This window comes from Pichia kudriavzevii, chromosome 2 (genome assembly GCF_003054445.1).
Source record: "Pichia kudriavzevii chromosome 2, complete sequence".
In the NCBI taxonomy this organism is placed as follows: domain Eukaryota; kingdom Fungi; phylum Ascomycota; class Pichiomycetes; order Pichiales; family Pichiaceae; genus Pichia; species Pichia kudriavzevii.
Genome location: NC_042507.1, coordinates 362,792 through 390,093, shown reverse-complemented (window position 1 = coordinate 390,093; position 27,302 = coordinate 362,792). Strand labels below are relative to the sequence as shown.

The following is a 27,302-nucleotide window of genomic DNA, read 5'->3' as shown; positions in this document are numbered from 1 at the left end:
ATGCCAGGTGTTACTGTTAGGTATGTACATCTTTAACTAGACTCAATAGGTAAGCGTCAAAATGGACTGAAGAGGATGAAGACCTTTAAATCTAGCTCGATTATAGTAATGATTATATTTTTTATCAATAGAGAACGCATTTTGTCGTTCAATAAAAGAATAACGGTTTACAATAGATTAGCTATAAACATCAGAAACAAAGTGCTGAATTTGATTTTGATCAAAAGCTATAGTTATTGGAGATCCATCTTGTTTTCATTTCCATGTAAATTACACATTTAGATAGTACAAAATGAGTATGATTTTTTCTCATGAATAGGGTGAAGACCTTTTTACTTTTCAGTTTGCCTATAGATCAACTTATAAAGCAGCAATTGAATCTTAGCCAACCAATCGATTAGCATTCTCAAATCCATGTTGATATACCCCAACTAGTTCTCAGAAACAATATACTAACTCTTCCGCCTTCCAACTTGAATAATATAGAGACGTTTCTGCACACGAATTCATCAACGCTTACGCACAATTCTTGCAAAGACAAGGTAAGTTAGAAGTTCCTTCCTACGTTGAATTAGTTAAGACTTCCGCAGGTAACGAATTACCACCTCAAGATGCAGAAGGTTGGTTCTACAAGAGAGCTGCTTCTGTTGCAAGACACATCTACTTAAGAAAGCACGTTGGTATCGGTAAATTGAACAAGGTTTACGGTGGTTCCAAGAACAGAGGTCCAAGACCAGGTAAGCATGTTGATGCTTCCGGTTCCGTCAACAGAAGAGTTGTCCAAGCTTTAGAAAAGATTGGTGTTTTAGAACTTGCTGCAAATGGTGGTAGAAAGATCTCCGAAAACGGTCAAAGAGATTTAGATCGTATTGCTGCACAAACTCTTGAAGCAGAAGATGACGAATAATTGTGTACTATCTCCAATTAAAATCGTATATAAATCTATAAACCTAAATTTGTTTGTTTAAATAGCTAATCTACCCCCCTCTTTTTAATATTTCGGTAAATTTATACATGTTGAAATTATGCAAAAACTAACTATGAGCACTTTGGCTAATTCTGTGTAAGCTTACTATCTCTCGAAAATTTATGAAAATAACGATCCCTGAAATTATTAGTACCTTCCCTATGTTCGCTTTTCAATGTTTTCCCCTTATAGTTTCCGTCTCTTTTAACATAAACAAGGAGTCTCCTGGACCATTTATGGAAATCTTGAACTAATTCATAGATTAATTCCAAATTTTCATGTTGTGGGATCATGGTCGGAATGTCTTCGTCATTAGCAACAGGCATCCAAAAACACAATCTTGATCCTGTCTCTAATCTTTTGGCCGAAAAATCCAGTAAATCATCTAATAATAGGTCTAATGAATATGCCTTCTTTGGTTGAATATAATCTTTTCTGAGATAAGCTAATTGCCCATCAATTACAATTTTCTCACGACCAACTTTATCATCTGATGATCCACATACTTTCACGCCTTCTCTCACACCATATGGTGGGTCACAGATAATTGATCCAAACATTAAATCATCCCTAAAAGCATTATTAGTAAAATCCATACACAATGCATCACAAAAATGCAGAGGTTTCTTATAATAATCGAAATTATCCTTTAATCGTCTCTTTGGTCCCTTTCCTTTCAAAGTTAAAAACTCAATCTCTGAACCAATTGTTATGCCACCAAATTCAGAAGCTGCAACGAGAAAAGATCCTGTTCCCACGAAAGGATCATATACTAACTGGTTCTTTTTTACTTGCCCCATGTTACAGGTAAACAACGATAATTCGGCATCAAATGAAGTTGTGCCAAAATATGGCCTTTTCTTAATTTCATATTTCTCGACAGCTCCTCTTGTCCTTGCGCTCACATTCACTAGCCTTCCAAAGTATACATGATCAGGATACTCCAGCGGATATAAATCTGTACCTAGTGAATATTGCTCAAGGATAGTAAAAACTTGATCAGGATTTTTCATTTTGATTTTACCCTTGAACTCTAAATAGGCAAATTGTTCATAGAGCCTGATTTGCTGTTCTCTTGTTTTCTTACCGCCCTGAAATGTCAAATTCTCAAACTTAAATGCTGTATTATCCATGTATGGACCCCTTAGAAAATCCATCTTCTTTTTAACATCTCTATGCAATTGATCAAATGATTCACCATGACCCCATAATTCATAAATACTTTTGGCCAATATTGCCCGGTCAATCAATTTGAATGCCTCTTCATCATTTTTCAGTTTAACGATAACAAACGGATTTTCTTCATTATGCTCTGAAAGATCTACTTCAATATTATGTAAGTCAGCTAGGGATTCTAGTTCGGCTTTCCTGAAACTAGTATGAGTTTGAGCTAAAAATATCAGATACTCTTTCACCATTGGTTTGTATATGTTTAATGTTCGTGTTCGTCCAACGTTTATGAAGAATAAAATCTTTGGGTTTGAAATAATTTAACTTAAAAAAATAAAATGAAAAAATGAATATTTTCATATAAAACAAAATGGAAACCAATTTTGGATTTCGACAAATCCCCTGAGAAAAAAAAATCACATAAAAGGCGAGGTATCCGCCGCAAATTACTCAACGGCAAAACTTTAACGGCTCCCAATAGTTTTTTTGTCTTTGACAAATTTCAACTAACGAGGCAGTTCTATATATTTCTATAGGTTAACTCATTTTATCGAGTATATACCAAAGCTTTATATTATCCATAAAATCAGCAAATATCCAAAAAAAAAAAAATAAAACAGAAAAGGATTAGAAAAACAACTATAAATTAGACAACTCTTTATTCAATTGTAAACTATATATCTCAATTAGGCAAATTCATAGTTATAGTTTTATAGATATTTTCCTAGCCCAGATATTTGATTGATTAATTGTTCCTTACTAACGAATTAATTATTTGAATACAAATCCAAAGTACATATATTTCACTACATAGATTATTACAATTAGTTAGCTTTATACTATCTATAGTGGTTTTTTCCTACTCGTATTGCTTATTGACCATATAAGAATTCACAGTGATAACCACTAAACATGTCCAACTTTGAAGACGACGAAGCTTTATTTGATGATGTTTATGCTGAAGATACCAAAGTATCAACCAATGCTCCAACTGTAACGGAGCAGCAACAGCAGCAAGAACAGCCTCAGGAAGTGCAAACAAGAAAAGAAACACAAGAATCCTCCCACACAGTTCAAGACAGTGTTGCACCGCCAACAATCTCTTCGTCTTCCAAAAATGAGGAGGTATCTGCTAATGCAGAGGGTGTCAATTCTGCATTAGTCGGTAATCCTTCTTCCAATTCTGAAGCACAAACTTCAGAGTCCGGCACTGACCATCAGCCATCTCAAGTAGATGCTAACACTACACATATGCAAATGCAACCTATGATGCAAATGCCTGTTATGCAACCTGGTCAAAATCCTATGGAATATTACCAGCAAATGCAACAGTATCAAGCAATGCAAGCTGCTGTAACACAAGGCCAAAATGCGCAAGGATCCCCGGCTTCGATGCAAGCTATGATGATCCCCCCAATGATGGGTCAATTCCCACAATATCCACAGTATCCAGGACAGGTTATGCCTGGTGTTCCTGGTGTTCCTGGCGTTCCTGGTGTTCCTGGCGTTCCTGGCGTTCCTGGCGTTCCTATTCCAACAAATTCACCACCAGTGCCAGAAGCACAAACTAATCAAACGCAGCAAGAACACATTCCTGATGCTACTGAAATCGAGGCACCTAAGGATATTACTGATAAAGTTAAGGCAGATATGTCCAATAAAGACTTAGGTAAACTATTTATTGGTGGTTTGAATTGGGAAACTGATGAGGAGAGGTTGAAGCAGTATTTCAGTCAATATGGTGAAGTTTTAGAGCTGAATGTTATGAGAGATAACAATACCGGGAAATCTAGAGGATTTGCCTTCCTAACATTTGCATCCAGCAGTAGTGTTGATGCTGTTATGAAGGAAAAGCATATTCTTGATGGTAAATTGATTGATCCAAAGAGGGCAATTCCCAAAGATGAACAAGAGAAAGTGGGTAAAGTTTTTGTTGGTGGAATTGCAGCAGACGTGACGCCCGAAGAGTTCAGAAGTTTCTTTGAAAAATTTGGTACTATTATCGACTCTCAGTTAATGATAAATAAGGATACTGGTAAATCAAGAGGTTATGGTTTTGTTACTTATGATTCCCAAGAAGCTGTTGACAGAGTCACAAAGTACAACTATGTGATGTTCCGTGGTAAGAAGATGGAAATTAAGAAAGCTGAACCAAGAACCCAACATCTCAAAAACCAAGGTAGATCTGTGGATAATACCTCGTATAATCAAAATAACCAGTATGGCAGTCCGATGGGTGGTCCAATGGGATTCAATGCAGGTGCTCCAGGCGGTTTCAATAATATGCAATATTGGCAACAAATGCAGCAAATGCAACAAATGCAACAATATTGGATGCAAATGCAACAGCAGCAGCAACAACAACAACACCAGCCACAACAACATATGTCGCCAACTTCCCAAGATGCACAATTAAACATGTATTCTAGTAACAATGGTAACCAAGGCCAGGGTGGTGATGATGATAATGTTCCAAATCCACAGGAACATGGCTCTTATAATGACGGTAACGATGATTACAGGGATGATTATAGAGATGATAGACGAGGTGGCTACAACCGTAGAGATGACCGTAGAGGGGGCAGACGCTATGATGATGATGACGATGAATTTGACGGTGAAGATGACAGAACCAACCTACCATCTGGTCCAAAGAAATTGAGGGAAAGACGTGGAAGCGGTAGTGGAGGATCAAGATATAATGATAGAAGAAGTGGAGGTGGTGGCAGTGGTGGTGGTGGAAGCAGGAGAAGAGGTGGCAGAAGTGGTAGAAGAAATAATAACTATCATCCATACCGTAGATGATATGGCTATATAAAAACCTGTAAGTCTTAGTGATTCGTATTTAATTGGATGATTTTTTTTCTATACTCAATTATTTGTTCAAAATAGGCAAACGTTTGAAAGAAGTTAATGCCATGACATTCGGTTACGTTGTAAATGAGCTTTTTTTTTGTTGGAATTGTATCCATACCAGAATTGCTTTAGTTAAACGTTCATACGATAATATTGCCTTCCTTCACAGTATATCCTCAGAAGAAGCATGTTTAAAGCCTATAGCTTTAAAGATAAAAAAAACTTTATGCTATTAGAAAATACTAAAAAAATAATATCTCATAAAGTAACGTTAAAACGAATTGGCTAGTATACAAATTGTAGGTTATCTTAAAGTGTAAGGCAAAAAAAAAAATCACAGTTAGTACCGGATATCCAATACAGCTATCATTGGTTACTATTTATTAGGAATATATTATTTGTTTCTTTTTTATGAAGAATTTACAAAGAAACAAGGAATTTTTACTGAGCCCTCCTTGAAACTCTATGAACTTCACAAGATTTAAAGCGCAACAAAACGGAAAAAAAAATTATTTTACACATGCATGAAAATTTACTCTTCTGGTTTACACAAGAAAAAATTTTCCATCATTGTGAATTTATTTAGGACAAACCAAGAGCAGAAGTAAGGGTAAGAAATTTAGCAATGTCATCAAGTGACGAAGAGGAGATTGATATTTTATCGTCATTGGTTCCAAACGTTGAAGATCCATCGTCTGATGATTCAGATGACGAGGTCGAAAATGGTGAAATTCAGGATGAAATTCTATCATCAGAGTCTGAAAGTGAAGATGAAGAGGAATCAAGCAGAAACAAGAAGAAACAAAAGCAACAAGAAAAACAAAAGAAGCAGCTTTTGACTAAACTAGACTTCCCATCATTGGAATTAGATGACAACAATAAGGATAAAGCTGAACACGAGGAAGATATGTTCTTCATCCAACAGGAATTGTCCAATGCCAATAAAGCCAAAAATGGATCCTTTGCCTCATTTGGATTATCCAAATTAGTATTGTCTAATATTTCTAAGAAAGGTTATCGTCAACCCACCCCAATTCAGCGGAAAACCATTCCTTTATTGATGCAGAATCGTGATGTTGTTGGTATGGCCCGTACGGGTTCTGGTAAAACTGCCGCTTTTTTATTACCTTTAATCGAGAAATTGAAAACACATAGCGCAAAGATTGGTATTCGTGCAATTATTCTATCGCCATCAAGAGAATTGGCCACACAAACTCACAAAGAATTCAAAGAATTTAGTAGAGGCAGTGATTTGAGAAGTTTGCTATTGATTGGTGGTGATTCATTGGAGGACCAATTTGGGGCAATGGTTAACAATCCAGATGTTGTGATTGCAACACCTGGTCGTTTCTTACATTTGAAAGTCGAGATGAGACTAGATCTATCAAGTATTGAGTATATGATCTATGATGAAGCCGATAGATTGTTTGAAATGGGGTTTGCTGAGCAATTGAATGAACTATTAGCTAGTTTACCAGAGAAAAGGCAGAGTATGCTATTTTCAGCTACATTACCTAGAAACTTAGTTGACTTTGCTAAAGCTGGTTTGATCAATCCTGTTTTAGTCAGGTTAGATGCAGAAACCAAAGTCTCTGACCAACTAGAGATGTGTTTTTTCTCAACAAAGAAAAACGAAAGAGAAGCAAATCTGTTATCTATATTGCAGGATGTAATTAAAATGCCGACAGCAACTAAGGAGCAATTGGATAAATTGAACCATGCAAACAATACATTCAATGATTCAGATAGTGATTCAGAGAATGAGAATAGGAAAAAGAACCAACCGCAGAGAAAGAAGAAGAAGATCAGATTTCCAAAGGCGAACGAGTTACCAAGTGAATACTCCACTATAATCTTTGTGCCAACACGTCATCATGTTGAATATATTACGAATATACTTAAGGCTGCAAACTATGCGGTTTCGTATATCTATGGTTCACTTGATCAACATGCAAGAAGGCAACAATTGCAGAACTTCCGACTTGGGTTAAGTTCGGTGATGGTTGTCACTGATGTTGCTGCACGTGGTATTGATATTCCAGTTTTGGCATATGTGATTAACTATACATTACCTTCATCAAGTAAGGTTTTTATTCACAGAGTTGGTAGAACAGCTAGAGCTGGTAACAAAGGTTGGGCCTATTCCATAATTGGAGAAGGTGAGCTGCCATATTTATTGGACCTGGAGATATTCCTCGGACGTAAAATTCTATTAACTAAGATGCAAGAGAAGAAGAATGAAATCTTAAGGAACAAATGGATTGAGACAAGAGGCACCGACGAAGGATATGTTGAGCCCAAAGTACCATACACGAAGAGGATTGTTTTGGGTAGTATTCCAAGAATTCAAGTTGAGACCATGGAAGATTTGTATGAGACTATATTGAGACATAACTATGATATCAAGAATTTGAAGGGTGTCTGTGATAAGGCTGAGAAGTTGTACATGAGGTCGAGACAGCCGGCATCACAAGAAAGTGTCCGTAGAAGTAAGGAGTTAATAAGTGTTGGATGGGATGATCAAAATGTAATATTTGGTCAAAACTTGGAATTAGAGAAGGACAAGTTTTTGGCGAAGTTACAGAACAGAATACACAAGGAGACTGTCTTTGAGATTGGTAAGAAGGACGACAACCTAGTTGAGTTGATGAACAAGAGACGGAAGCAAATTGCGCCAGTACAGGAGAGAATGAGGGAGCGGAGAGCCTTATTAGAGAAGGAGCGGTTACTTGGACTATCACATAATTTAGAGGATGAGCTGATGAAGGAGGAAGATGAGAAGGAGGGAGAAGTTGGGTTTGGAGTGAATGAGGAGGAGTTGATCAAGGAGTTTGAAGATGGAGATGAAGTATTGAACATGTCCAAGAGCAAGAAGAAGACATACAAGGATCCCAATTTTTTCTTATCCTACTATGCCCCAAGAAACGTTATTCAGGATCAACAAATGTCTATTAATGAGGGCAGCAATTCTGGGGGCAACTTCATTAGTGAGGCCAACAAGGCTGCATTTGATATCGATGCGGAGGACGAGAAGTTGGCCATTAGTAAGCAGGCGCCAAAGGTTGTCTGGGAGAAGAACAAGTTTGTGCGGAAGCAAGATGACCGAAAGTTCATTATATCTGAGAGTGGGCAACGGATTCCGGCGTCTTTTAGGTCGGGCAAGTTTGACGAATGGAAGGAGAAGCACAAGGTGGGGAACATTAAGGTTGGAGCATTGGAGAAGAGTCAAGGTGGGATTGGCAATAAGTTCAACAGCAACTTGAATGGATCTAGAATTGGTGGCAAGTTCAAGCACCATAACGAGAAGGCGCCAAAGATGCCCAAGAAGGGACGTGATGATTACGAGAAACAGATGGAGAAGGTCAAGAAGGCAGTTGAGCGAGGCGTTCCTGTTAAGGGATTTATTGGTAAAGGTAGTGGTCGTCAAGAACTACGTGACAGTGAACATATTCGTAAACAACGTGAGGTTAAGCAAAAGCGTCGTGAGAAAAATGCACGTCCTAGTAAGAGACGTCGGAAGTAGTGATTATATAGAACATGGAAATGAAGAAAGAGGTAGGGGGAGGAGTGAACCATCCTCTTTTCCAACTCCTTCCACCATCTCTTATTTTTCCTTCTCCTAATGTATTCGGTGTTTAATGTTTAGATTGTTCAATGTATTCGGTGTTTAATGTTTAGATTGTTCAATGTTTAGATTGTTCAATGCATACGGTGTTCAATGTTTAGATTGTTCAATGTTTAACTTCTGCAGCGTTTAAGTTGTTCAACGGTTAAGTTTTTCAACCTCGATATTTGCACCCCCCCCATGGAACATGAGCTATAGAGACGTCCCGAATAGGCAACTGTGTCTCATTCCCCGGGCGATCACGTGCTCGCTCCCCAATTATACATTTTACTGCTTAACTAATGTGCATTGACCCGATTAAAGATATCCAAACGACTCCGATACGGATAGAAACTCCATCTACATAGATAATAAGAGGGTTCAACCTGCGGGGAAAGGGAACTGCATTTCAGACCGGAGTCCGGCAACCGGGACATGGCAACTTAAGCCGATGTGTCGGACTCCGCAAACCACATGGGTGGTTTTTCTCCGCACTCCGAAGACTTTGCCCCAGTTACGCACAAGTCTTCCCGCACCGGTGCGCGCCGCCCACACGCAGCGGCGTCCAAGAGTTCATATTATAGTAACCGATTCTTCCCTTCCCTTCCCCCCCTTTTCCATCTCCTTTTAGTCATCGGACTCCGACGAGCGCGTGCACACCCCCGTTCGGGGCATTTCCAGCCATTGGAGTGTGTATTTTATAGATAAACTTTACTATTGAGAAGGACAAATTTGACACTCCGACACCCTGCGAGTGGTGGGGGGGAAAAACACGTATAAAGAGAGAGGCACCCCCTCTCCTCCCTTTTCATTTAATGGTTGGAGGGGGTATATAGATACAGTTGTATATATATATATATATATATAGAGGTGCCACTATTTCTAGATCCTCTCCCTAGTTACCCGTCCGTTTTGTGCTCACTTGTTTTACAGAGTACCCTATACTCGGATTCAGATACATATCAAATTCGGCCCCATTTACAAAGTTATTTTTTCCTCTCTGCACAGTTTCCCGGTTTCGGTTTTGTTTTTTTTTCTCTCTCCTTGTACAACAGTCTGGAAAAATATACCGTTTCTGGATAGAGGAGGCAAAATTCTAGAAAAAGATTGAAATACTAGTTTTGTCAAATAAGAAGGTGGGTTGTAACAGCCAAACCAGTGAATAGGAAATACAAGAACGCGAGACCCTCTAAAAGAAGAGATTTTGATTTTTTTTTTTTACTTTCCACGGACTTTAGACACAGGCGTTAAGACCCGTTAAGGAAACAGATTCAAGTGGTTGAAGAAGAAAGAAAAATTGGAACGCTTACAAGTGTTGCACCCCCCTAATCGCGCACCCCCTTTTAACACCGTCATACATTAGTTTTCTTTTTTCGTCTAATTATGACGCACTCCGACTCGGGGTTACACAAGAATCCTTCAATGAGGTGTGAAGCTTCACCAAGTAACTTTGGATCTGAATTTGAAGATGGAATGTCGCATGGAGTACAATCCTGTGATGCCCCTGATAGGGGAATGTATACAACTTCGTATTGTCCCATCAAGGATACCATTATGATGCACAAGTCGTCATCACAAGCGTCATCACAAGTGCCATCACAAGTGCCATCACAAGTGCCATCACAAGTGCCATCACAAGCGTCATCACAAGCTTCATCACAAGTGCCATCACAAGCGTCCTCCTCGTGTTGCTCCACAAATTCGGCTCCCTGCTCCCCTACTTCACCATTGATTCTATCGAGTGAGGGGAGAGAAAATAAGGTACATTGTTCCAACAGCATGACAAAGTTGAAGTTGGAAAATCGCCATTTCACCAACAAGGCAGACATTAAGCCATGGTTACAGAGAAACCTGGCCTCCATGGGGATCCATATTGTAATTGAGAGATCAGATGATACAAAGATTGTCTTCAAATGCAAGTATTCGGACAAGAAGCCACTGGAGAAAAATAACTGCAAATCCCATGAGAGAGCAGCTAGGCAGCGGAAAAAGAAGGTTTGCCCCTTTAGAATCAGGGCCAACTATTCCATTCGATCCAAACACTGGACATTGGTTATAGTCAATGATTCTCATAATCACCCTATTTCCAGTTTGGACGTCAATATAGCTGATATTAAGTCCAAATTGTCGATAATTGACCAGAAAAAATCAAATCATCGGGTTACTAAGCCGAAAAGTTTGAAACATAAAGACCATTTGCCAGTACCTCGAGCCTTTGCCATTGACCCCTCAAATGCTTTATCGTCAACTTCTCTGACTTGCAAACCCTATCATAATAGTCTCATACCTTCAATATTAAATGAAAATACACATGTAAAGGTTAAACTCCCTCCCATCTCATTGCCAGATAACTCATTGAATAACCAAGTTAGACAAATTGAAGATACTTTGAAAACCTTCCAACAGGTTGGTAATATACCCAATGTTTCAAAAGAAAAAATCTTAAAGGATGTCTGGTGCGTCTTGAATAAATCAATCAATGAAATCACCGACTCCAATTCAGGGAGCTTTCCTCTACCATTACCCCTACCGTTACCACACCAAAAAATGGGCAGAGTATCTCAAAGACAATCTTTCCAATTGTTCAATACTAATAACAACATTGAGAATAATGTTATTAATGGCAATCTCGAAAATAGCAACACTAGCAGCCGAAGCAGCAGCAACAGTATCAACGACATCAACGACATCAACGACATCAACGACATCAACTTGGCTAGTAATAACATGTACTTGAATAACTATGCTAAAAGCAATACCTTTACATCTCCACATTTCAAGGTTCCAAGATACCAATTTTCAAATGCATCTCTTGGACCACTGATAAAATCCGCCCATGATCGAAACATCAGTTTGCCAAGTATCCGAAACCTAGACTCAGGCGCCTAGTATCTGCCTTATTTCGTGACATTTCCACGTTTTATTTTTTTTTCTTGCTCTTTACATTTATCTATGCTAATAATAACATTTACTCTCGTTTTTTTCTTTCACTCTTTTCTAACTCCTTTGTGTCTCTTGCTTTCTTTTTTTTCCTTTTAAATGGTTAAGTTGTACTAATACATATATAAAAATACATACGAGGTATAAAAAGATAACACTAGGCTTTTATTACGAGAGAAAAATAAATAAATAAAAGCGATACATTGTAACGCCCGTCAAGATTCATCACTTTTAAAGACATTTTTACATTCTAAACAAACATAGAATAAAACCATTGATGTATCCTTTCTTCTTTGTTGACTCTGGAAAAAGACACATTCGTTATTATGGCATCTTGGACAGATTCTATCACTTCTAGGTAGCTTAGGATCACTTCCAATATCATCGGTAACACCAGCGGTCTCACCAATGCTGGTGATCAATTCGTGTCTGTACACTCTAGGTGAATCCGCCAGCTCAGAGTACGAACAGTTTCGACATTGGTAGAGTAATCGACGGTTCACCTTGTCTTCCTTCGGGTAAAGCATATTGTTACATTCTGCACAAAACTTAAATGACATTCTTTCTTAGTGGCCCAGTAGTTATCCCCCTCTTCCAGCGTACAGTCTCCAAACCCAATCCTCCTTCTACTTTCTTCAATGTTTGCTGGAACGTGGTTTTCATGTCTGCAATAACTTTCTCCATTTTAAAATTTCACCCTCGCGAGAAAGCATAACAGGCGTGCACATTATGAGTATGGAGGAAAGGGCCATGGTGGTTATGCGTAAAGACCAGCGTCGAGAAACAAGCGTGTAGAAAAAAAAGAGGTGTTGATGAACGACATAGACAACTTTTCAGGTAACTCAATGGCTTTGGGGTTCCTGCATTAGACGCAATAGGTAACACCACCCCACTTGACCTATCAACATGTACGCATTAAGAACTGTTTCCAATCCTCTCTCCGAGTTGCATCCTCTGCAAATGTCTCTGGTGTATTGAGAACAGCTCCATCTATGATGGTCAGATTCAACTCCAGTGAAGCAGCTGCTGAAAAGGCATCTGCACCTGTTGATCCAAAAATCCAGTCAATTGTCGACTCAATTTCAAGCTTGACTTTGGTTGAAACTTCTGCATTAATCAAGGCTTTGAAAACTCAACTAGATATCCCAGACATGGCATTCCCTGTTGGTGGTGTTGCTGCACCAGCTGCTGCACCAGCTGCCGCTGAAGGTGAAGGTGAAGATGCTGCTCCAGCACCTGCTGAAAAGACCATTTTCAACATCAAGTTAGAGAGTTTCGATGCAAAGACAAAGGCTAAGATCATCAAAGAAGTTAAGGGTTTGTTGGGATTATCACTTGTTGATTCCAAGAAATTCGTTGAAGCTGCTCCAAAGGTGTTAAAGGAAAACGTTGCCAAGGAAGATGCTGAAAAGATCAAGAAAACTTTAGAAGATTTAGGTGCAAAGGTTTCTCTAGAATAATTTATGTTGTGATTAAAGATTTCATTCATTACTTGTATATATATGAAGTATATAAATTTTACCAAAAAAAAAAAATTTTCAAACCCATAGAATGTGGGAAGTAACAAGGGTTGATAGTACCAACCTTTCTTTTTCTCTTGCTTAACTTTAAAGCCAATCTAAATCTGAAGCATTCTGTAATCGGTTATTGATGTCCATCAAAATGGAATCTTCATTTTCAGTGCGTTTTGAGTAATTGTATGGCGAACGATGAAATGGCATTTGGTATGTTCTATATGGTACTCCAGAGGAAAGGTCGCCTGAATTGTTCTTACTCGACAAATAAGTTCCTTCATGGATGAGTAGCTTGTCTCTTAGACTAGGTGATATTCTAGGATTTGTCTTCTCATTTTCTATGCTGGTATCACTAGCTAATTTTTCAGCAACTCCTTTTTCCTTCTTTTGTATAGCCCCTCGTGTTGATAAAGAAGTTTTGCTTTCTTTTAAACCATCAATAAATATCTGAATTGAAGAGATGGCTATTTCCCAATTCTCCAAATTTTGTGCATATTTCAAGTTGTTGTTTTTCTTGATTATATGTTGCTTTTGAGAATCAATATATATCTTCCTCAATGATTTACAAAGAATAACCAATGATCCAGTAACATATTTTGGGTCTATATTGTCCATGGCCTTTACTTCATCGATACAAAAGTCTAATTTATCCAACAACTCGTTTTTGAAGTACGGTGACAATAGTACAAACTTGCTACCACTTTTTTCTTCGTCACTTGAGGAGCTTTTCTTTTGTTTTTCGTTCTTAGGTCTGCAAAACAACCATGAAAATGGGCTACTATGTTTACAGATTAAACCCTCGTTATCATCAGTTGGACTCTCGGTATCAAGCGTACTCTTGGCGCTATACGGACTCTCACACTTCATGTTTACTTTTCTATTATTGATAATAGTTTCTTGATGTAATTTTTCGGAATCTGCAGCATGATCTCTCTCTAATTGCGGGCAAAGGCGTATTCTACAAATCGTTGAGCTAGAATGTGCAATTGTCATTGTAGCTAGCAAATAGAGTGAGGCTCTGATGAAGGGCCCGTGAGGGCCAACACAATCGAAGAACTGGGATATTTGGAGATGAGAATCAATAGGAACTATAGACTTTATAATAAGCGAAAAAATGAAATGGTATAATCCTTTTTTTTTTCCAAAAGAGTTTAATAATCTTAAAAATCATTAAAATACTTAGCATAGGGATCATCACAGACAATTCCATAATCCAGCTGTTCCTCTGGATAATGGTCAAATAAACTGGTGTCACCTACACCTGCAGTAATTGGAGGTTCATAAGGAGTTTCAATATCTTTCAACAATAGCTTCTCCCAAATAACCTCAGAAAACCATCGATGATTACGAATATCTTCCGGACCGTTCTGTAAATTACCCAATCTTCTGGTCAAATCAGGAGTAATTAGCTTAGTTAGCAGATCAACAACATCTGGATGGAAGTGGGAGGGATAATGGACCTTGCAGGCAAGAATCTTTTCGTAGGTTTTCATTGGGGTTTGATCATAGAAGGGGGTGAAACCTGCCAACATTTCAAATATCAAAATCCCCAATGACCACCAATCAACCGATTTATTGTAAGGCTTTGTAGTAATAACTTCGGGTGCAATGTAGTCCGGTGTACCACATAATGTCCAAGTGACTGTTTGAACCTCTTTTGCAAATCCGAAATCCGTTAGCTTGATGTGTCCGTTTCTATCGAGCAAGATATTTTCAGGTTTTAAATCTCTGTAGATTATATTATGAGAGTGTAAGTACTCTAATGACAGGATAACTTCTGCAGCATAGAATTTGGCAACCGGGTTTGGGAATCTTTGAGATTTTCTCAACAATGAAAACAATTCACCACCTTCAATGTAATCCATAACCATGAATAAATTTTTGGAATCCTGGAAGGTACCCCACATTCTAATTAAAAATGGGTGTTCAACCAATTTAAGCATTCTACGTTCATCGTTTGTATGTTCAACTTGTTTCATCTTAATAACCTGCTGTTTCTTTAGTACCTTGATTGCATAATATCTATGATTATGGATGCTTCTGACTAAATGGACACGTCCGAAGGAACCGGTACCTAGTGTCCTCATTATTTGGAAATCCTTCAAGGAATATTTACCCTTAGATATAGTATCCCTTTGAGGCAACAATGATTTATTCCCATATTTGAGCTTTAAAAGGTGATAGTTTGGCTGAATAATAGCTTGATATGATGGCATTCTTTGTAAATATTCCAATTGTTTTTGTTCTTCTGTAGTCAATTGAATGCTATCAGGCTGTTGTTGTTGTTGTTGTTGTTGTTGCTGCTGCTGCTGATATTGGACCTGAGCTTGCAGCTGGGCCTGGGCTTGGGCCTGAGCTTGGGCTTGCAATTGGGCTTGCATTTGAGCTTGCATTTGAGCTGCTGCTTGTGCTTGTGCTTGTGCAACTGCCTGGGCTTGTGCAGCTGCCTGTGCCTGCGCCTGCAAATGGGCTTGTGCCTGCGCCTGTGCTTGTGCTAAAGCAGTGGCCTGAGATTGATCAATTATATTTGAACTTGGCAAATATGGACTTGGTTGGGATAGCACCGGGGATGGTGTATTTGTATAAATTGTTGAGGGAGTATTGCTTTTCAACGTGTCCAAATCAATGGACACAGAGTGTCTCGTGTTGTGTAAGAGATGATGTTGGTTCTCCATTGCCGGATGGGCCTTTGTTTAAAATGGGGCGATTGGTTTGGCGTTGAGCCTAGAAGGGGGGAAAGAATTGAGGATCCTATCGACCATTATTAGAAGATTCAAATCAAGATAAACGCAATTCGATGGACTTGCACGAAATAATCAATTTCTCGCAATTTTTTCAATGATTTCGCATTTTCTCTGTTTTTTTTTGTTGCCAAATTTTCAGTTGGGCAAATTTTCATGTTTTTTTCAAGGAATTTTTAAATTGGAGGCAGTGTTTAAGATTTATTTATGACTTGGAGAAGGTCATATCATAGAAGTTTACGGACCAAGTACGATGAGCCAACTAACTCCACAACAAGTTGAGGTTGCAAAAAAATACGATGTCTCTGGGAAGCTTGTTGAGTTTCTCGATAGACATTTATTTTGCCAAGTATTGGATTCTTTAGTTAAGATATACGGTGAAGAAAAAATCGATCAATTGGAAATGCAGGTGTTGAAGGACACCTACATGTTTGATGTTCTCAAGGAGTTGCACGCCAATCTAAAGGGAGATGCGAAAGAGCTCGCTGAGATCAACGAAAGAGAACAAAAGGTCCATGAGAGACTCATTCCGTTGAACGAGTCTACAAAGAAAACGCTTTCTACATTATGTAGTAAGGAGATCCAAGACAATTTGAAGCAAGACAAGGCATCCAATAGAGAGTTGATCAAGGGTTACGGTATTGATGATTCTAAAATCATGGAACTCTACGAGTTTGGTAAGTTGCAATACAATAGAGGTGATTATGTGATGTCAAGTGATTTATTGAACAACTTCAAGCTATTATCCAGTGATTCTGAGAAAATCTTAAGTGCCACATGTGGTAAGTTTGTCAGTGACATTTTAAGTGGTGATATAATTGAAGCCAAGAATGAAATGAACAACTTAAGGGAGGTTACAGACAATAGAAATTACGAAGGTTCGCCATTGGAACAAGTCAAACTAAGAAACTGGTTGATCTATAACTCATTGTTTTTATTCTTTAACAGCAACAAAAATAGCACTCAAGACCAGCTAGCCAACCAATTACTGCAACTAAATGAAATTTTCATTTCTTCCTCATATTTATCAACAATTGAAGCTTCATGTCCTTGGATTTTAAGGTACATCATTTCATCAGTTTTGTACACAAGAGACTATAGGAGATTGAAGGATTTGATCAAGGCAGTCAATATCGAATCCTACGAATTCCAAGATCCATTCACCCAGCTAATTGATACTTTGTTCATCAAGTTCAACTTGGACAACATATCTGAAACGGTCAGTAATATCGAGATCTTGTTAGAAACAGACTTCTTTTTGAGCAAATTGGACAAGGCTTTGATGATGAAGAACATCTATACTCTTGTTGTAAAGAATGTTTTGAAAATCTATGGAGAGCTAGATATTGAACAACTTAAAGTACACTTCCTACCAAATCTATCTCAAGACATTATTAATGAAATTTCAGGAGATTTCAGCAATAACAATGGTAAGCTGTCATTGAAGGGTGAAAAGGAAAGTAAGTATTTTGATATTTACGAAAGAACCAAAGCTTTATCATTCAAGTCCACACAATTACTCAATAACGCGTTTGGTAAGGACTTCTAGGTGGGGAATTATATATTTTCTTGGTCTTTTCAACTATATACACACATATAAATAGGTAAAGTAAATTTAAGTAATATCTACAAGCAATTTACTTTTTCCATTCTTTATTCTCTTGGAACAAATTCGAAATTTGTAGTTTGTCTATTGAAGCCGTTGGTGTTGGACTTAAATCTTGGTTTGGAGGTTTCCAGCTCATGCTTCGCATCTTCGTCGTTGAAGAAATTGTCTTTGCAGATTTGGACAACTTCCCTGAATTTCTCAGGCCCGTTGACTTTACCAACCGTTAGTTTATCTACATTTTTCTTTGTTAGTGGGTCTAACGCCAACCCCTGTAGTTCCAATCTAGCAACGGTTTTCGCCAAATACCAAAACGCCATTTCTCTGGATTCGTTGTCAACCATTTCCAGCGCAACCTGTGGTGCATTGTCACCGAACCTAGGCTCTAATTTGAGTTGTCTGGTGAATCCAGACGATCTGTTCTGGTATCGTTGGACAAACTCAGTGATAACTTTGTCTACAGTAATATCCTGATTGTATAGTTTCCCGTATAGAAGATGTCTCCATTGGGCACTTGCCTTCTCTGAGGATTGATGTTTCTTTGACTTCAAAATGAGGTTCTCAATATAATTGGCTGCAATTTTAGCCTTTGCTGGAGTGGTTGTCACATGCTCGTGCATCACCAACGATGAAACTAAGTTTCTGATGGTATGCTTGAGTTGTTTAGAGTTTCTTCCGAGAGTCATGTTCGTTGAAGTGCTCTATTCCCTCTCTCTTGCTCACATCACCTATATTCATCACCCTGTTGATATTAGCTGAAATTAATCATGAACAAAACAGGTAGCATGAAAAAAAAAAAAAATACAAGAAACTGGAGGTCGCGGAAACCGGGTAATTCACATGCATAAGAGAAAACAAGGTATATTGTCGTTCTCTTGAAGGTTACAGATAACTGTTACACTGGGAAACGACTGGATCTTAATTGACTAATAGTCTCTAAGCGATATGGGTTTCACACAGGGCTTACTGGCAGGAACACTTGTTGCCACATCGCTTGCATACACAAGTGGCTCTCTAATGAGAAGGACGGCAAACACCGTCCATTCCCATGTTGAGGGTGCTATTTACAACGACGATGAATCGTCAAACAAGAACGTATCCAATGTGCACATCATCTACACCCGTTCGGCAATCGAGGGAGTGAAGGACCTGTGGAACGAGGAGGTCATCTCTGCGGTCGACTGGTGGTACCGGGTCGATGTTGGTGGCCGTTGCATGGCTCTGATTGGTGATGCATTTAAAAAGTTATAGAGTGTATATGATTATTAATGAGTCTAAGTAGAAGATAATATTATTGTTTGTGTCTGTTAGCTGCTACCCACTGTTTTACCTGATAATCGTGATATTTGGAAATAAGTCTAGCAAAGAGAACCCCAATAACTGCAACGGGGATTTGGAACAACCACCAAGAGCGTGGACCAAACCCCAACGAAAAACACGAGAGCACCCAACCAATAAAGTCGGTATGGATGTACGACTCGGAGTTGGTGATGCCTGAGAGGACCTTGTCTGCACACTCGTCCACGGAGATGGGGACTGATGCGCCTTCAATCTGCGATGTGATTGCCGGTTTGGTGAGGTTCTCCTCGTGGAACCCCTCGCTGGCAAAGTTCCCCGGGAAGACAGTGGATACATTGATGTTGTAAGGGTCCAACTCTTGTCTGAGAATGTCTCCAAGTGATTGAAGTGCCGATTTCAATGGCGCATATTGCGAGTACCCAATGAAGGAGTAGAACGCAACAGAGGAGGAGAAGATGACGATGTTTGTCTTCTCCTTGGAGCGTTTCAGTAGCGGGATGGTGACGTGCAGGAGATAAATGCATGTCTTGTAGTTGATATTGATACCATTGTCGATTTCATCTAGGGAGAGATTGGTGAAGAGTTTTGGAATTGACGAGCCGGCACAGCAAAACACGCCTACCAAATTATCCACTCTATCGTCGAGCCATTTCCCAAACTCAAGGACATCTTCCTTGATCGAGAGGTCCAGTGGGTACGCGTATGCTTGATGGTTCGAGGACATTCTGTTTTCGTTTAACGAGTCAGCCAACTCCTGTAATTTGCTGGCAGTTCTTGCAACAAGAACAACATTGGCCCCTCTGGCATGCAATTTCAGGGCAAGCGACCTACCCAATCCCTGCGACGCACCCGATACAATGACTGTCTTTCCCTCAACGTCGAGCATGGTTGCGTATGTTGTCTCAGATGAGAAGATTGTACACCAAATACACGTACAGTTACACAGATAGAAAACACAAAAGGTAGTACCGTAAAAAAAAAAAAACTACCTAGAATGGACTTCCATAAAAGGCTTTAAATTCATTGTTTGTCCCTTCTCAATTGCACTGCTTGGGCGAGCATTCTATCATGCAACTTTCTCTCATAACCGGCATTAAATAGAAGCTCAAAGAGGACAAAATAAGGTGCAAGAACAAGAGGTTGGACGAGATTATCCAACACTGCTGGAGATCTCTTCTCGAAATGGAAATGGCCGTAAAATTGTGCAGCCCAGGATAAAATATGGATTGTCAATGCAGAACGGAAAATAACCGTTGGGGGGAACAAGGTATTGAGTTTTTGAATCAATATAATTATGGCTACTAGAAATGCAGATGCCATTGCCCCGACTTTCCTATGTAGAATGATGTAGTATCCGGAATAGACTGTGGCCAGAGAATATAGAATCCATGGTTTACCTGTGGCATATAGCATTGTCATTGCAGACGCAAGAATCAGTGGAATACAACAGAGGTGGATTGCCACATTCTTCTGGTGCAAATGGTAGGCTTTGTAGTATGCGAGTTGGTATGATAGATCAAAGAGCATTGCTTAGTTTGGAATAGAAAAGAGAAGATCCATACAGGGTGAAACTCACGTGAAACAATAAGATGACTTCCACAGATAGGTTAGCGACGGAATTGAATTGTCCAGAGTGCGAAAACTGCCGAAAGCTAAATTGAGATTCTGTGAGTACCATTTTAATCTCCGCCAAACAAATGCAAGTTAGCGGGAAAAGGGTCATATTAGTGATGGAGAAACACTGACAAACTTGTTGGTCAATATAGGTGTCAATATGGATGGCAAGGTCAGTAGTGTATGTGGGTGGTGTTGAACACTTCCCCATTTCACAATGAAAAACAGCTTTTCCATTGTAGGTGTATTCTGACCTTGTCAATTGACGAGCTTAACCAGAGAGATTGGAAAAGTAGTGGTTGTATTATTGTGTTAACTTTCCCTCCGAGTTACTGGAGAAGGTGAAAAAAAAAGTGAGTTGCATTGTATAATATTCACAGATAGACCGGACGCTATTTAGTCATAGTAACAACATATCCTCTAACCGGTATGAGATTGTGGGATCTTGGCCACGGAAACACATGTATGGAGAGGTATTATGAGAATCTATATTGTTGTTACTTGTTGTCTGTTTCCGATACAGGTCATGTCATACCAACAGATACAGGATGGGAAATACCATTTCACTTGCAATCTTGCGGGAACTGCATATCTCTCTGTAGTCGTGGTCAATTGCATCTGCTCTATGGTTTTTGAGGGAACCCCATGACAAAATGGCAAACTCGGATTTTCTTAGTTTCCCCCTTCACCCACTAAGAAACCCGGTCTTTATTGACTCAGCATTCAAAATTCTACTATGCGAATAGTCGTTGATGTATCTATCCCCATGCTTGCATATGCTGTGATTTGTGAGAAAGTAACGGAGTTGTTTCTTTCCCTTTGTTCGTGTTCCTACTTCTGTTCCTACTTCTGTTCCTACTTTTGTTTCTACTTCTGTCCATTTGCGTGTCCTATTCCTGTTTGTATCTGTAACCGTATTTGTACATCTTCTCCCGCACACATTTGGTGCACCTGATTCTCATTGTTTGGTTTTCTCTTCTCCATTTTTTTTCTTTTACTTCCCTGCAAAATTGGTATTATAGTCCCCTCAATGTCCCGGAAAGTGAAGATGAATAGTTGGATTATTTTGCCTTGACCAATTCTCCCTGTGTCTCCTTCTCCTTTTAGTTCCCCCCTATTACTACCGCAACTTGACAATGTCTGAGGATCGTTTGGAAGCCCTCGAAAAAGAAATTGGTGCCCTTAAGGCAATAGTTTCCAAGCAAAAGGATCTGCTTGCTAAAACAGGACAACAAGTTTTATCCTTACAAGTGAAAAACACAAAACAACAATTGGACGCCATTCCGCCACCTCCATCACTAACGCCTGCCATTGACACTTCGGACTTTGCAACTAACGAGGACTTGGTTCAACTTGTGGGCGAGCTACAGGGCCAATTGGACATTCTTGAAGAAAAAAGTGTTTTACGTGGTATCAATGTTCGTCAAGATAACGATGATGATTTGATTGTTCCATTACCCAACGTTGATGGCGATTTACCATCTTCGGATGTGTTTACCAAAACCGTTGCAGAATTCAAGGCCATCTCGGATGACACTTTGATTGAACTGTGTCGGTTTTATCAATTGTTACCACAGACAGCAGAACTCGAGGCCCGTATTCAGGCGTTTGTTGATGGAGAAATCTCAAAGGAAGAGTTGGATCGTAAGGATGACTTCCATCCACCTGCACATGACTATACCCAAGAACAATTAAACGGGTACTTCAAAGACTTGGCGGAATTTCTTGGTGTCTCCCATTTAAAGAGAGAGGTTTGATAGTTTGACACTCTAGTTGTAATCGTGATTGTGTAATGTGTAATGTTTAATTACCCCCCTCCCCCCACTATATTCTCTAGGAAGCTCAAATACCCGACAAGACTCTAATGTAACGATAATGCAACCACTAGAGGAGTCTCTTAACAAATTGGCCTCTACAGGGTTACAGACACCAAAATATCCTGTCTCTACTTGCTTACAAGACTCCATTAAATTCTAATCAATCACCATTGCTACTACTACGACTAATACTACTACGACTAATACTACTACCATTACTAATTGTATTGCCATTGCTACTTCTATTACTATTGTTTTAGGATGTGCTCTCTTCAACACACAGCGGCTCACAATACAGCCAACTCCCCCTCTTGTCCTCTTAACAGACATCTATTGGGGCAACTGCATTCCCCAAAAGGCTAGTCTCTCTCAAACGCATTCTCGTTGGCCAGTAAGTGTAAAACGGGGGAAACAGGGCAACGAATGTAAGGAAGGAGAGGGGGGGAGAGGGGGGGCAACAAAATGGCAAAAATGAGCCTCTTTGAGACAAGAATAAATAGACATGGCAAAGGCCAATGAATTTGACGTTTTTATACCAAATGGTCAATTATAAACATGTACACTATTCGGCATCTTCAATGTTTCTGATGGCATCTTCAATGTGTTTGTGTAAATGTGAAGCAAGCATTCCTCTGCCGTGTTCCTCATAAGCAGCATGACCGGCGATCCTCACTGCCGTACTACCGGCAAGACAGCATAACGGGATCTTCTCTGGAACACTACTGTTCCAAGCAAGAAACGCTCCAACAAGCCCAGACAGAGTGTCCCCCTGACCACCGACTCGTTTCAAACTCCCCGGTTCCTTGCACTCCAGTGGCTCCTCTAGTAAGACGGTGTTGAATATCTTGTCCGTTTGGGATTTGGCCAATAGCGTACAACCTAGTTTAGCGGCAAGCTGAGCCTCCGTTTCAACATTGAAGGCGTCAGCGAGCCTCCGAAGTTCAATCACGTTAGGGGTAAGCACCAAATGGCTGGTATCATTGGAGAGCACCAGATCTTGTAGTTCCTTATCAACTGCAAGTCTGTATAATGCATCAGCATCAAGAACAAGTGGTGTCTTATTTTTAACCAATTGGTCAATTGCCAAATACATTAATTCTGCCATGGCGTCTCGTTCACGTCCCAATCCGGGGCCAATAATAACGACATCCATTTTGGATATTAAGTCCACTATTTGGTTCCGTCTTTCAACACGATACGGATGCACCATCAAATCTGGAGAGTACGTCTTAATCACTGAAGCTGCACTTTCCACAGTGATGATATGTACGAGGTCAACTCCTGCCAACATTGCAGAGTATCCGGCAAAGTAAGGAGCACCGGTATAATCTTCGGAGCCACCAATCACTGCAAGCTTGCCCCTCTGGCCCTTATGTAATTGGGGAAGTAAAGGTGGAATGAGTTGTTTTAGTTGTTTCATCTTGTTCATGTTGAAATGTATCTTTATCAGAAATTAAATTCCCGTTTCTCTATAAAAATAAGTCAATCTCCGAAATTACAGCGTATGAAGAGTTCCAAATAGAAACGGAGGTAGAGAAGGAGAAGGAGGGAGGGAGAAAAAAAAAGACCGAATGGTAATTACGGAGTGAGAGAGACGAGGGCAGAGAGAGTATGGCACAAGAATCCAACAGTGGCTCAAATCAAATGCGGAAATTCTTCGATGCGTATAAAAGGCAAACGGTCTCCGTTTTCGCAGCTAAAGTTGTTCCTCATTACCAACCAATTTCCTTTCTTATTATTTATTATTCAAACAAGAACATGTCTAGATTCCTTAAATTTGCAATTCCAGCTGCTGCTGCTGCAGGCGGTGCTTACTACTACTCTACACTTACTCGTGCCGTTGCTGCACCTGTTTTCAAAGGTGACAATGAATGGGTTAATTTGACTTTGACTAACATCAAGCCAGTTTCCCACGATTCGGCAATTTACACTTTTGCATTCCCTGAAAGTAACCAACCTTCAGGTCTTATTGTTGCTTCTGCTCTTTTGACCAAGTACGTCACTCCAAAGGGTAACAATGTCATTAGACCTTACACACCAATTTCCGATGTTGAGGAGCTCGGTAAGTTGAATTTACTGGTTAAAACTTACCCTAATGGTAAAATGTCCAAACATATTGCAAACCTCTCTGTCAATGATACTTTGGCATTCAAAGGTCCAATTTTGAAATGGAAATGGACTCCAAATCAATTCAACCATGTTGGTTTGATTGGTGGTGGTTCCGGTATCACTCCACTGTACCAGATTGTCCATGAATCTTTGAAGAATGACAAGGACAATACCAAAATCACTCTTTTGTACGGTTCTAAATCCGAGCAAGATATCTTACTCAAGCCTGAATTAGACGAGTTGGCAGCAAAGCATCCAGAACGCTTCACTGTCAAGTATTTTGTCGATGAATTGAAGGATCCTAAGACCACCGGCTTGACCAAGGGTTTCATCACCAAGGATGTCATTAAGGAGAGCTTGCCTGGCCCATCTCCAGAGAGCCACGTTTTCGTTTGTGGTCCTCCACCTCTATATAAGGCGATTTCCGGTAACAAGGTCTCACCAACCGATCAAGGTGAAGTCACTGGTGTCTTGGCCGAATTGGGTTACGACAAGAATACAGTCTTCAAGTTCTAATTCTAAACTACCTATATAAAATTCCTTATTTATTTCAACGATTGATTTATACAATACATCAAGTTCAAGTTCAAGTTCAAATTATTCCATTACCAAGACGAAATGCATAACACGAATCTTTTTTTGTGCTTCTTTTTTTTTTTATTGACAAATCCAAGTCGAGAAAGTGTTAGACCTGAGACGCCCTAGCGAGAGGCTTTAACGTGTATCACTGTACTGTATCTGTGCTTTCAACGACGTGTGTTTCCTTCCGCTTCTATTAGTAGCAAGACAACATGGAGGAGAGCGCAGCAATGGAGGCAAAGCTTACAGAGACACTCCTCAACATGGCCGTTCCGCAAGACGGGTCTGAGAATCCTGATTCAGACGAGGAGAGTACAGAGACCATCTTACAAGAATACAAGCTGTGGAGGAAAAACTGTACATACATGTATGCGTTTGTCTGTGAGACTGCACTAAACTGGCCGTCATTGTCGATCCAGATGGTGAAGAGCGGCACTTTTATCAACAAGACAAAGGATTCTAAGTTTGCAGCAGTCAGAAACCTCTTGTTGACGACATATTCATCTGGCGAAGAAGAGAAGGAGTATTTAAAGATTGGGTCTATCCAATTACCCAAGTCATTGACCGAGTCCATGAATATGACTGCAGAGGAGCTGGAGACAGTGGACTCACGCTTGAAAATTAGCAAGAAGTATGAACAAGCCGTTGAAATCAACAAAACCAGGCTTCATCCGGAAAACCACCTAATAAATGCCACTATCAATGCCAACGGTGATGTCCATGTCTATCATTTGGACGAGAAGATGAGCCTCGTCAAGGACTACCCGTTGCTTCACCATAAGAAAAATGGATTTGGATTATGTTGGGATCCAGTTAACCACAACCGGCTATTATCGAGTTCAGAGGATGGCTCGGTTGCATTATGGGATTACACCGAGTCGACCTCTCCGCTCCGTGTCTTTACCGACCATGATGGGTATGTCAACGATGTACGGTTTGCCTTTGAAGATGGAATATTTGGTTCTGTTGGAGAAGATCAGAGATTTGTCCTTCGTGATTTAAAGAATGACAAAGTTTTAATAAACCAGACTTTCAAGGAAACTTCATTTAATTCACTCACTTTTTCTCCTTTCAACAAGCATTTGGTTGCCTTTGGTGGTGACAATTCGACTATATACATCTACGACATCCGTCAAATGGATACTTGTCTACACGTTCTAACGGGGCACATAAAATCAATTACTAATATAGAATGGGACCCCTTCCATCCTCACATCATAGCCTCAAGTTCCTTGGACCGGAGGGTCATTCTCTGGGACCTCACAAAGATTGGAGAAGAACAAACAGCAGAAGAAGTGGAAGATGGTGTGCCTGAACTTGTAATGATGCACGGTGGACATACTGGAGGAGTCAATGATTTCTGTTTTTCTCCCGAAATTGAATGGTGTATAGCCAGCTGCTCCGACGACAACATTGTCCATATCTGGCAGCCTAAACGGGATATTGTCGATCCAAAGGATCTCGTAATTGATGACTCTCTTGTAGAATAGATACACCATGTTTAATAACAAACTACTCTTATAACACTGATTATTATTTGAAACAAAGCGACGCGTCTATTCTGGTTTGGTATGGTGAAATTTAAGAGTACTTTTTTTTTCTCTCTGCTCGCCATGCGATTTTAAAAAACAAGGAGTGAGTTTTCCAAATTTCCAGCATTTCCACTATGAAGTGACACTCCACAACGAGGTTGCCGACGTTGTCATTAGACCTGTACAGCGAGTCAGCAGACGATGTTCAAGATATTCACTAGACAGATTTCCTCTAGCGCTGTTGCGTGCGGGAAGAAAATGCAAGTCTATGAGCCACTTCCTAAACTTAGAAACGGTGTAAACCTCATGGAACATATCAAGGCTAAACAGTACGAGAAATTTGACAAAACCGGATTGAAGAGAAGGGCCATTTCGTTGCAGAATCCAGAAAGAATCAGATCTGACGATGTGGTCACTGTTGTCTACAAGAATCAAAAGCCTGTCACTGGACAGGTCATCATGGTGAAAAGAAGTGGCTTAAACTCAACCATCCTCTTGAGAAACAAAATTACAGGTCTTGGGGTAGAGATAAACATTCCAATCTTCCATCCAAACATTATCAGACTCGACATTGTGAGAAGACCTGCTACTTACAAGCCAAGAAACAGACACTACTACATCAGAAACTCCAGATTGGACGTTGGTGAAATCTCTGCCTCCGGCGCTAAATAGTCTTGTCACCACCATCTTGTATATACTCGTATATCTCCTCCAACGCAGAAACTACCCTCTTCCATGTAGAATGTTCACTCACTATGCTGTGGCCTCCAACTTGGCCCTCTGAATTCACGCTTTACCGCTCAGTAATAGATGTAAAGGGGAGAGAACCTATGTAGCGGGTTTTTCCACAATTTTCTCGTTACGTTTCACTTTTTTCTCCATCTCGTCGACTTTGTGGATCTTATCTGAATTTGCATTTGTGTTTAACTGGTGTTTTCTAATTCCATCTCTTTA

General features: G+C 39.7%; 18 protein-coding genes across 18 annotated transcripts; 10 read left to right on the top strand and 8 right to left on the bottom strand.

Moving 5' to 3' along the window:
- Positions 1 to 907, top strand: C5L36_0B02040 (uncharacterized protein; the record flags this gene model as incomplete). The annotated part of the gene is made up of 2 exons (XM_029464558.1): positions 1 to 20; positions 487 to 907. 2 exons carry the CDS (start codon positions 1 to 3, stop codon positions 905 to 907), a joined length of 441 nt encoding a protein of 146 aa, XP_029320417.1.
- Positions 908 to 1,053: 146 nt separating this feature from the next.
- On the bottom strand, positions 1,054 to 2,385 carry C5L36_0B02030 (uncharacterized protein; the record flags this gene model as incomplete). The annotated part of the gene is made up of 1 exon (XM_029464557.1): positions 1,054 to 2,385. The coding sequence occupies one exon, from the start codon at positions 2,383 to 2,385 to the stop codon at positions 1,054 to 1,056; it is 1,332 nt and encodes a 443-aa protein (XP_029320416.1).
- A 664-nt stretch (positions 2,386 to 3,049) lies between these two features.
- C5L36_0B02020 (uncharacterized protein) lies at positions 3,050 to 4,942 on the top strand (the record flags this gene model as incomplete). The annotated part of the gene is made up of 1 exon (XM_029464556.1): positions 3,050 to 4,942. One exon carries the CDS (start codon positions 3,050 to 3,052, stop codon positions 4,940 to 4,942), a length of 1,893 nt encoding a protein of 630 aa, XP_029320415.1.
- A 676-nt stretch (positions 4,943 to 5,618) lies between these two features.
- C5L36_0B02010 (uncharacterized protein) lies at positions 5,619 to 8,516 on the top strand (the record flags this gene model as incomplete). The annotated part of the gene is made up of 1 exon (XM_029464555.1): positions 5,619 to 8,516. The coding sequence occupies one exon, from the start codon at positions 5,619 to 5,621 to the stop codon at positions 8,514 to 8,516; it is 2,898 nt and encodes a 965-aa protein (XP_029320414.1).
- Positions 8,517 to 9,980: 1,464 nt separating this feature from the next.
- On the top strand, positions 9,981 to 11,486 carry C5L36_0B02000 (uncharacterized protein; the record flags this gene model as incomplete). The annotated part of the gene is made up of 1 exon (XM_029464554.1): positions 9,981 to 11,486. The coding sequence occupies one exon, from the start codon at positions 9,981 to 9,983 to the stop codon at positions 11,484 to 11,486; it is 1,506 nt and encodes a 501-aa protein (XP_029320413.1).
- A 266-nt stretch (positions 11,487 to 11,752) lies between these two features.
- Positions 11,753 to 12,097, bottom strand: C5L36_0B01990 (uncharacterized protein; the record flags this gene model as incomplete). The annotated part of the gene is made up of 1 exon (XM_029464553.1): positions 11,753 to 12,097. The coding sequence occupies one exon, from the start codon at positions 12,095 to 12,097 to the stop codon at positions 11,753 to 11,755; it is 345 nt and encodes a 114-aa protein (XP_029320412.1).
- A 432-nt stretch (positions 12,098 to 12,529) lies between these two features.
- On the top strand, positions 12,530 to 12,997 carry C5L36_0B01980 (uncharacterized protein; the record flags this gene model as incomplete). Its single annotated transcript, XM_029464552.1, has 1 exon — positions 12,530 to 12,997. The coding sequence occupies one exon, from the start codon at positions 12,530 to 12,532 to the stop codon at positions 12,995 to 12,997; it is 468 nt and encodes a 155-aa protein (XP_029320411.1).
- Positions 12,998 to 13,144: 147 nt separating this feature from the next.
- C5L36_0B01970 (uncharacterized protein) lies at positions 13,145 to 14,044 on the bottom strand (the record flags this gene model as incomplete). The annotated part of the gene is made up of 1 exon (XM_029464551.1): positions 13,145 to 14,044. One exon carries the CDS (start codon positions 14,042 to 14,044, stop codon positions 13,145 to 13,147), a length of 900 nt encoding a protein of 299 aa, XP_029320410.1.
- A 167-nt stretch (positions 14,045 to 14,211) lies between these two features.
- On the bottom strand, positions 14,212 to 15,726 carry C5L36_0B01960 (uncharacterized protein; the record flags this gene model as incomplete). The annotated part of the gene is made up of 1 exon (XM_029464550.1): positions 14,212 to 15,726. One exon carries the CDS (start codon positions 15,724 to 15,726, stop codon positions 14,212 to 14,214), a length of 1,515 nt encoding a protein of 504 aa, XP_029320409.1.
- A 319-nt stretch (positions 15,727 to 16,045) lies between these two features.
- C5L36_0B01950 (uncharacterized protein) lies at positions 16,046 to 17,341 on the top strand (the record flags this gene model as incomplete). The annotated part of the gene is made up of 1 exon (XM_029464549.1): positions 16,046 to 17,341. One exon carries the CDS (start codon positions 16,046 to 16,048, stop codon positions 17,339 to 17,341), a length of 1,296 nt encoding a protein of 431 aa, XP_029320408.1.
- Positions 17,342 to 17,445: 104 nt separating this feature from the next.
- C5L36_0B01940 (uncharacterized protein) lies at positions 17,446 to 18,084 on the bottom strand (the record flags this gene model as incomplete). The annotated part of the gene is made up of 1 exon (XM_029464548.1): positions 17,446 to 18,084. The coding sequence occupies one exon, from the start codon at positions 18,082 to 18,084 to the stop codon at positions 17,446 to 17,448; it is 639 nt and encodes a 212-aa protein (XP_029320407.1).
- Positions 18,085 to 18,689: 605 nt separating this feature from the next.
- Positions 18,690 to 19,583, bottom strand: C5L36_0B01930 (uncharacterized protein; the record flags this gene model as incomplete). Its single annotated transcript, XM_029464547.1, has 1 exon — positions 18,690 to 19,583. One exon carries the CDS (start codon positions 19,581 to 19,583, stop codon positions 18,690 to 18,692), a length of 894 nt encoding a protein of 297 aa, XP_029320406.1.
- A 134-nt stretch (positions 19,584 to 19,717) lies between these two features.
- On the bottom strand, positions 19,718 to 20,224 carry C5L36_0B01920 (uncharacterized protein; the record flags this gene model as incomplete). The annotated part of the gene is made up of 1 exon (XM_029464546.1): positions 19,718 to 20,224. One exon carries the CDS (start codon positions 20,222 to 20,224, stop codon positions 19,718 to 19,720), a length of 507 nt encoding a protein of 168 aa, XP_029320405.1.
- Positions 20,225 to 21,447: 1,223 nt separating this feature from the next.
- C5L36_0B01910 (uncharacterized protein) lies at positions 21,448 to 22,068 on the top strand (the record flags this gene model as incomplete). Its single annotated transcript, XM_029464545.1, has 1 exon — positions 21,448 to 22,068. One exon carries the CDS (start codon positions 21,448 to 21,450, stop codon positions 22,066 to 22,068), a length of 621 nt encoding a protein of 206 aa, XP_029320404.1.
- Positions 22,069 to 22,690: 622 nt separating this feature from the next.
- On the bottom strand, positions 22,691 to 23,557 carry C5L36_0B01900 (uncharacterized protein; the record flags this gene model as incomplete). Its single annotated transcript, XM_029464544.1, has 1 exon — positions 22,691 to 23,557. One exon carries the CDS (start codon positions 23,555 to 23,557, stop codon positions 22,691 to 22,693), a length of 867 nt encoding a protein of 288 aa, XP_029320403.1.
- Positions 23,558 to 23,739: 182 nt separating this feature from the next.
- Positions 23,740 to 24,753, top strand: C5L36_0B01890 (uncharacterized protein; the record flags this gene model as incomplete). The annotated part of the gene is made up of 1 exon (XM_029464543.1): positions 23,740 to 24,753. The coding sequence occupies one exon, from the start codon at positions 23,740 to 23,742 to the stop codon at positions 24,751 to 24,753; it is 1,014 nt and encodes a 337-aa protein (XP_029320402.1).
- A 275-nt stretch (positions 24,754 to 25,028) lies between these two features.
- On the top strand, positions 25,029 to 26,306 carry C5L36_0B01880 (uncharacterized protein; the record flags this gene model as incomplete). Its single annotated transcript, XM_029464542.1, has 1 exon — positions 25,029 to 26,306. One exon carries the CDS (start codon positions 25,029 to 25,031, stop codon positions 26,304 to 26,306), a length of 1,278 nt encoding a protein of 425 aa, XP_029320401.1.
- Positions 26,307 to 26,549: 243 nt separating this feature from the next.
- C5L36_0B01870 (uncharacterized protein) lies at positions 26,550 to 27,020 on the top strand (the record flags this gene model as incomplete). The annotated part of the gene is made up of 1 exon (XM_029464541.1): positions 26,550 to 27,020. The coding sequence occupies one exon, from the start codon at positions 26,550 to 26,552 to the stop codon at positions 27,018 to 27,020; it is 471 nt and encodes a 156-aa protein (XP_029320400.1).
- Positions 27,021 to 27,302: the final 282 nt, after the last annotated feature.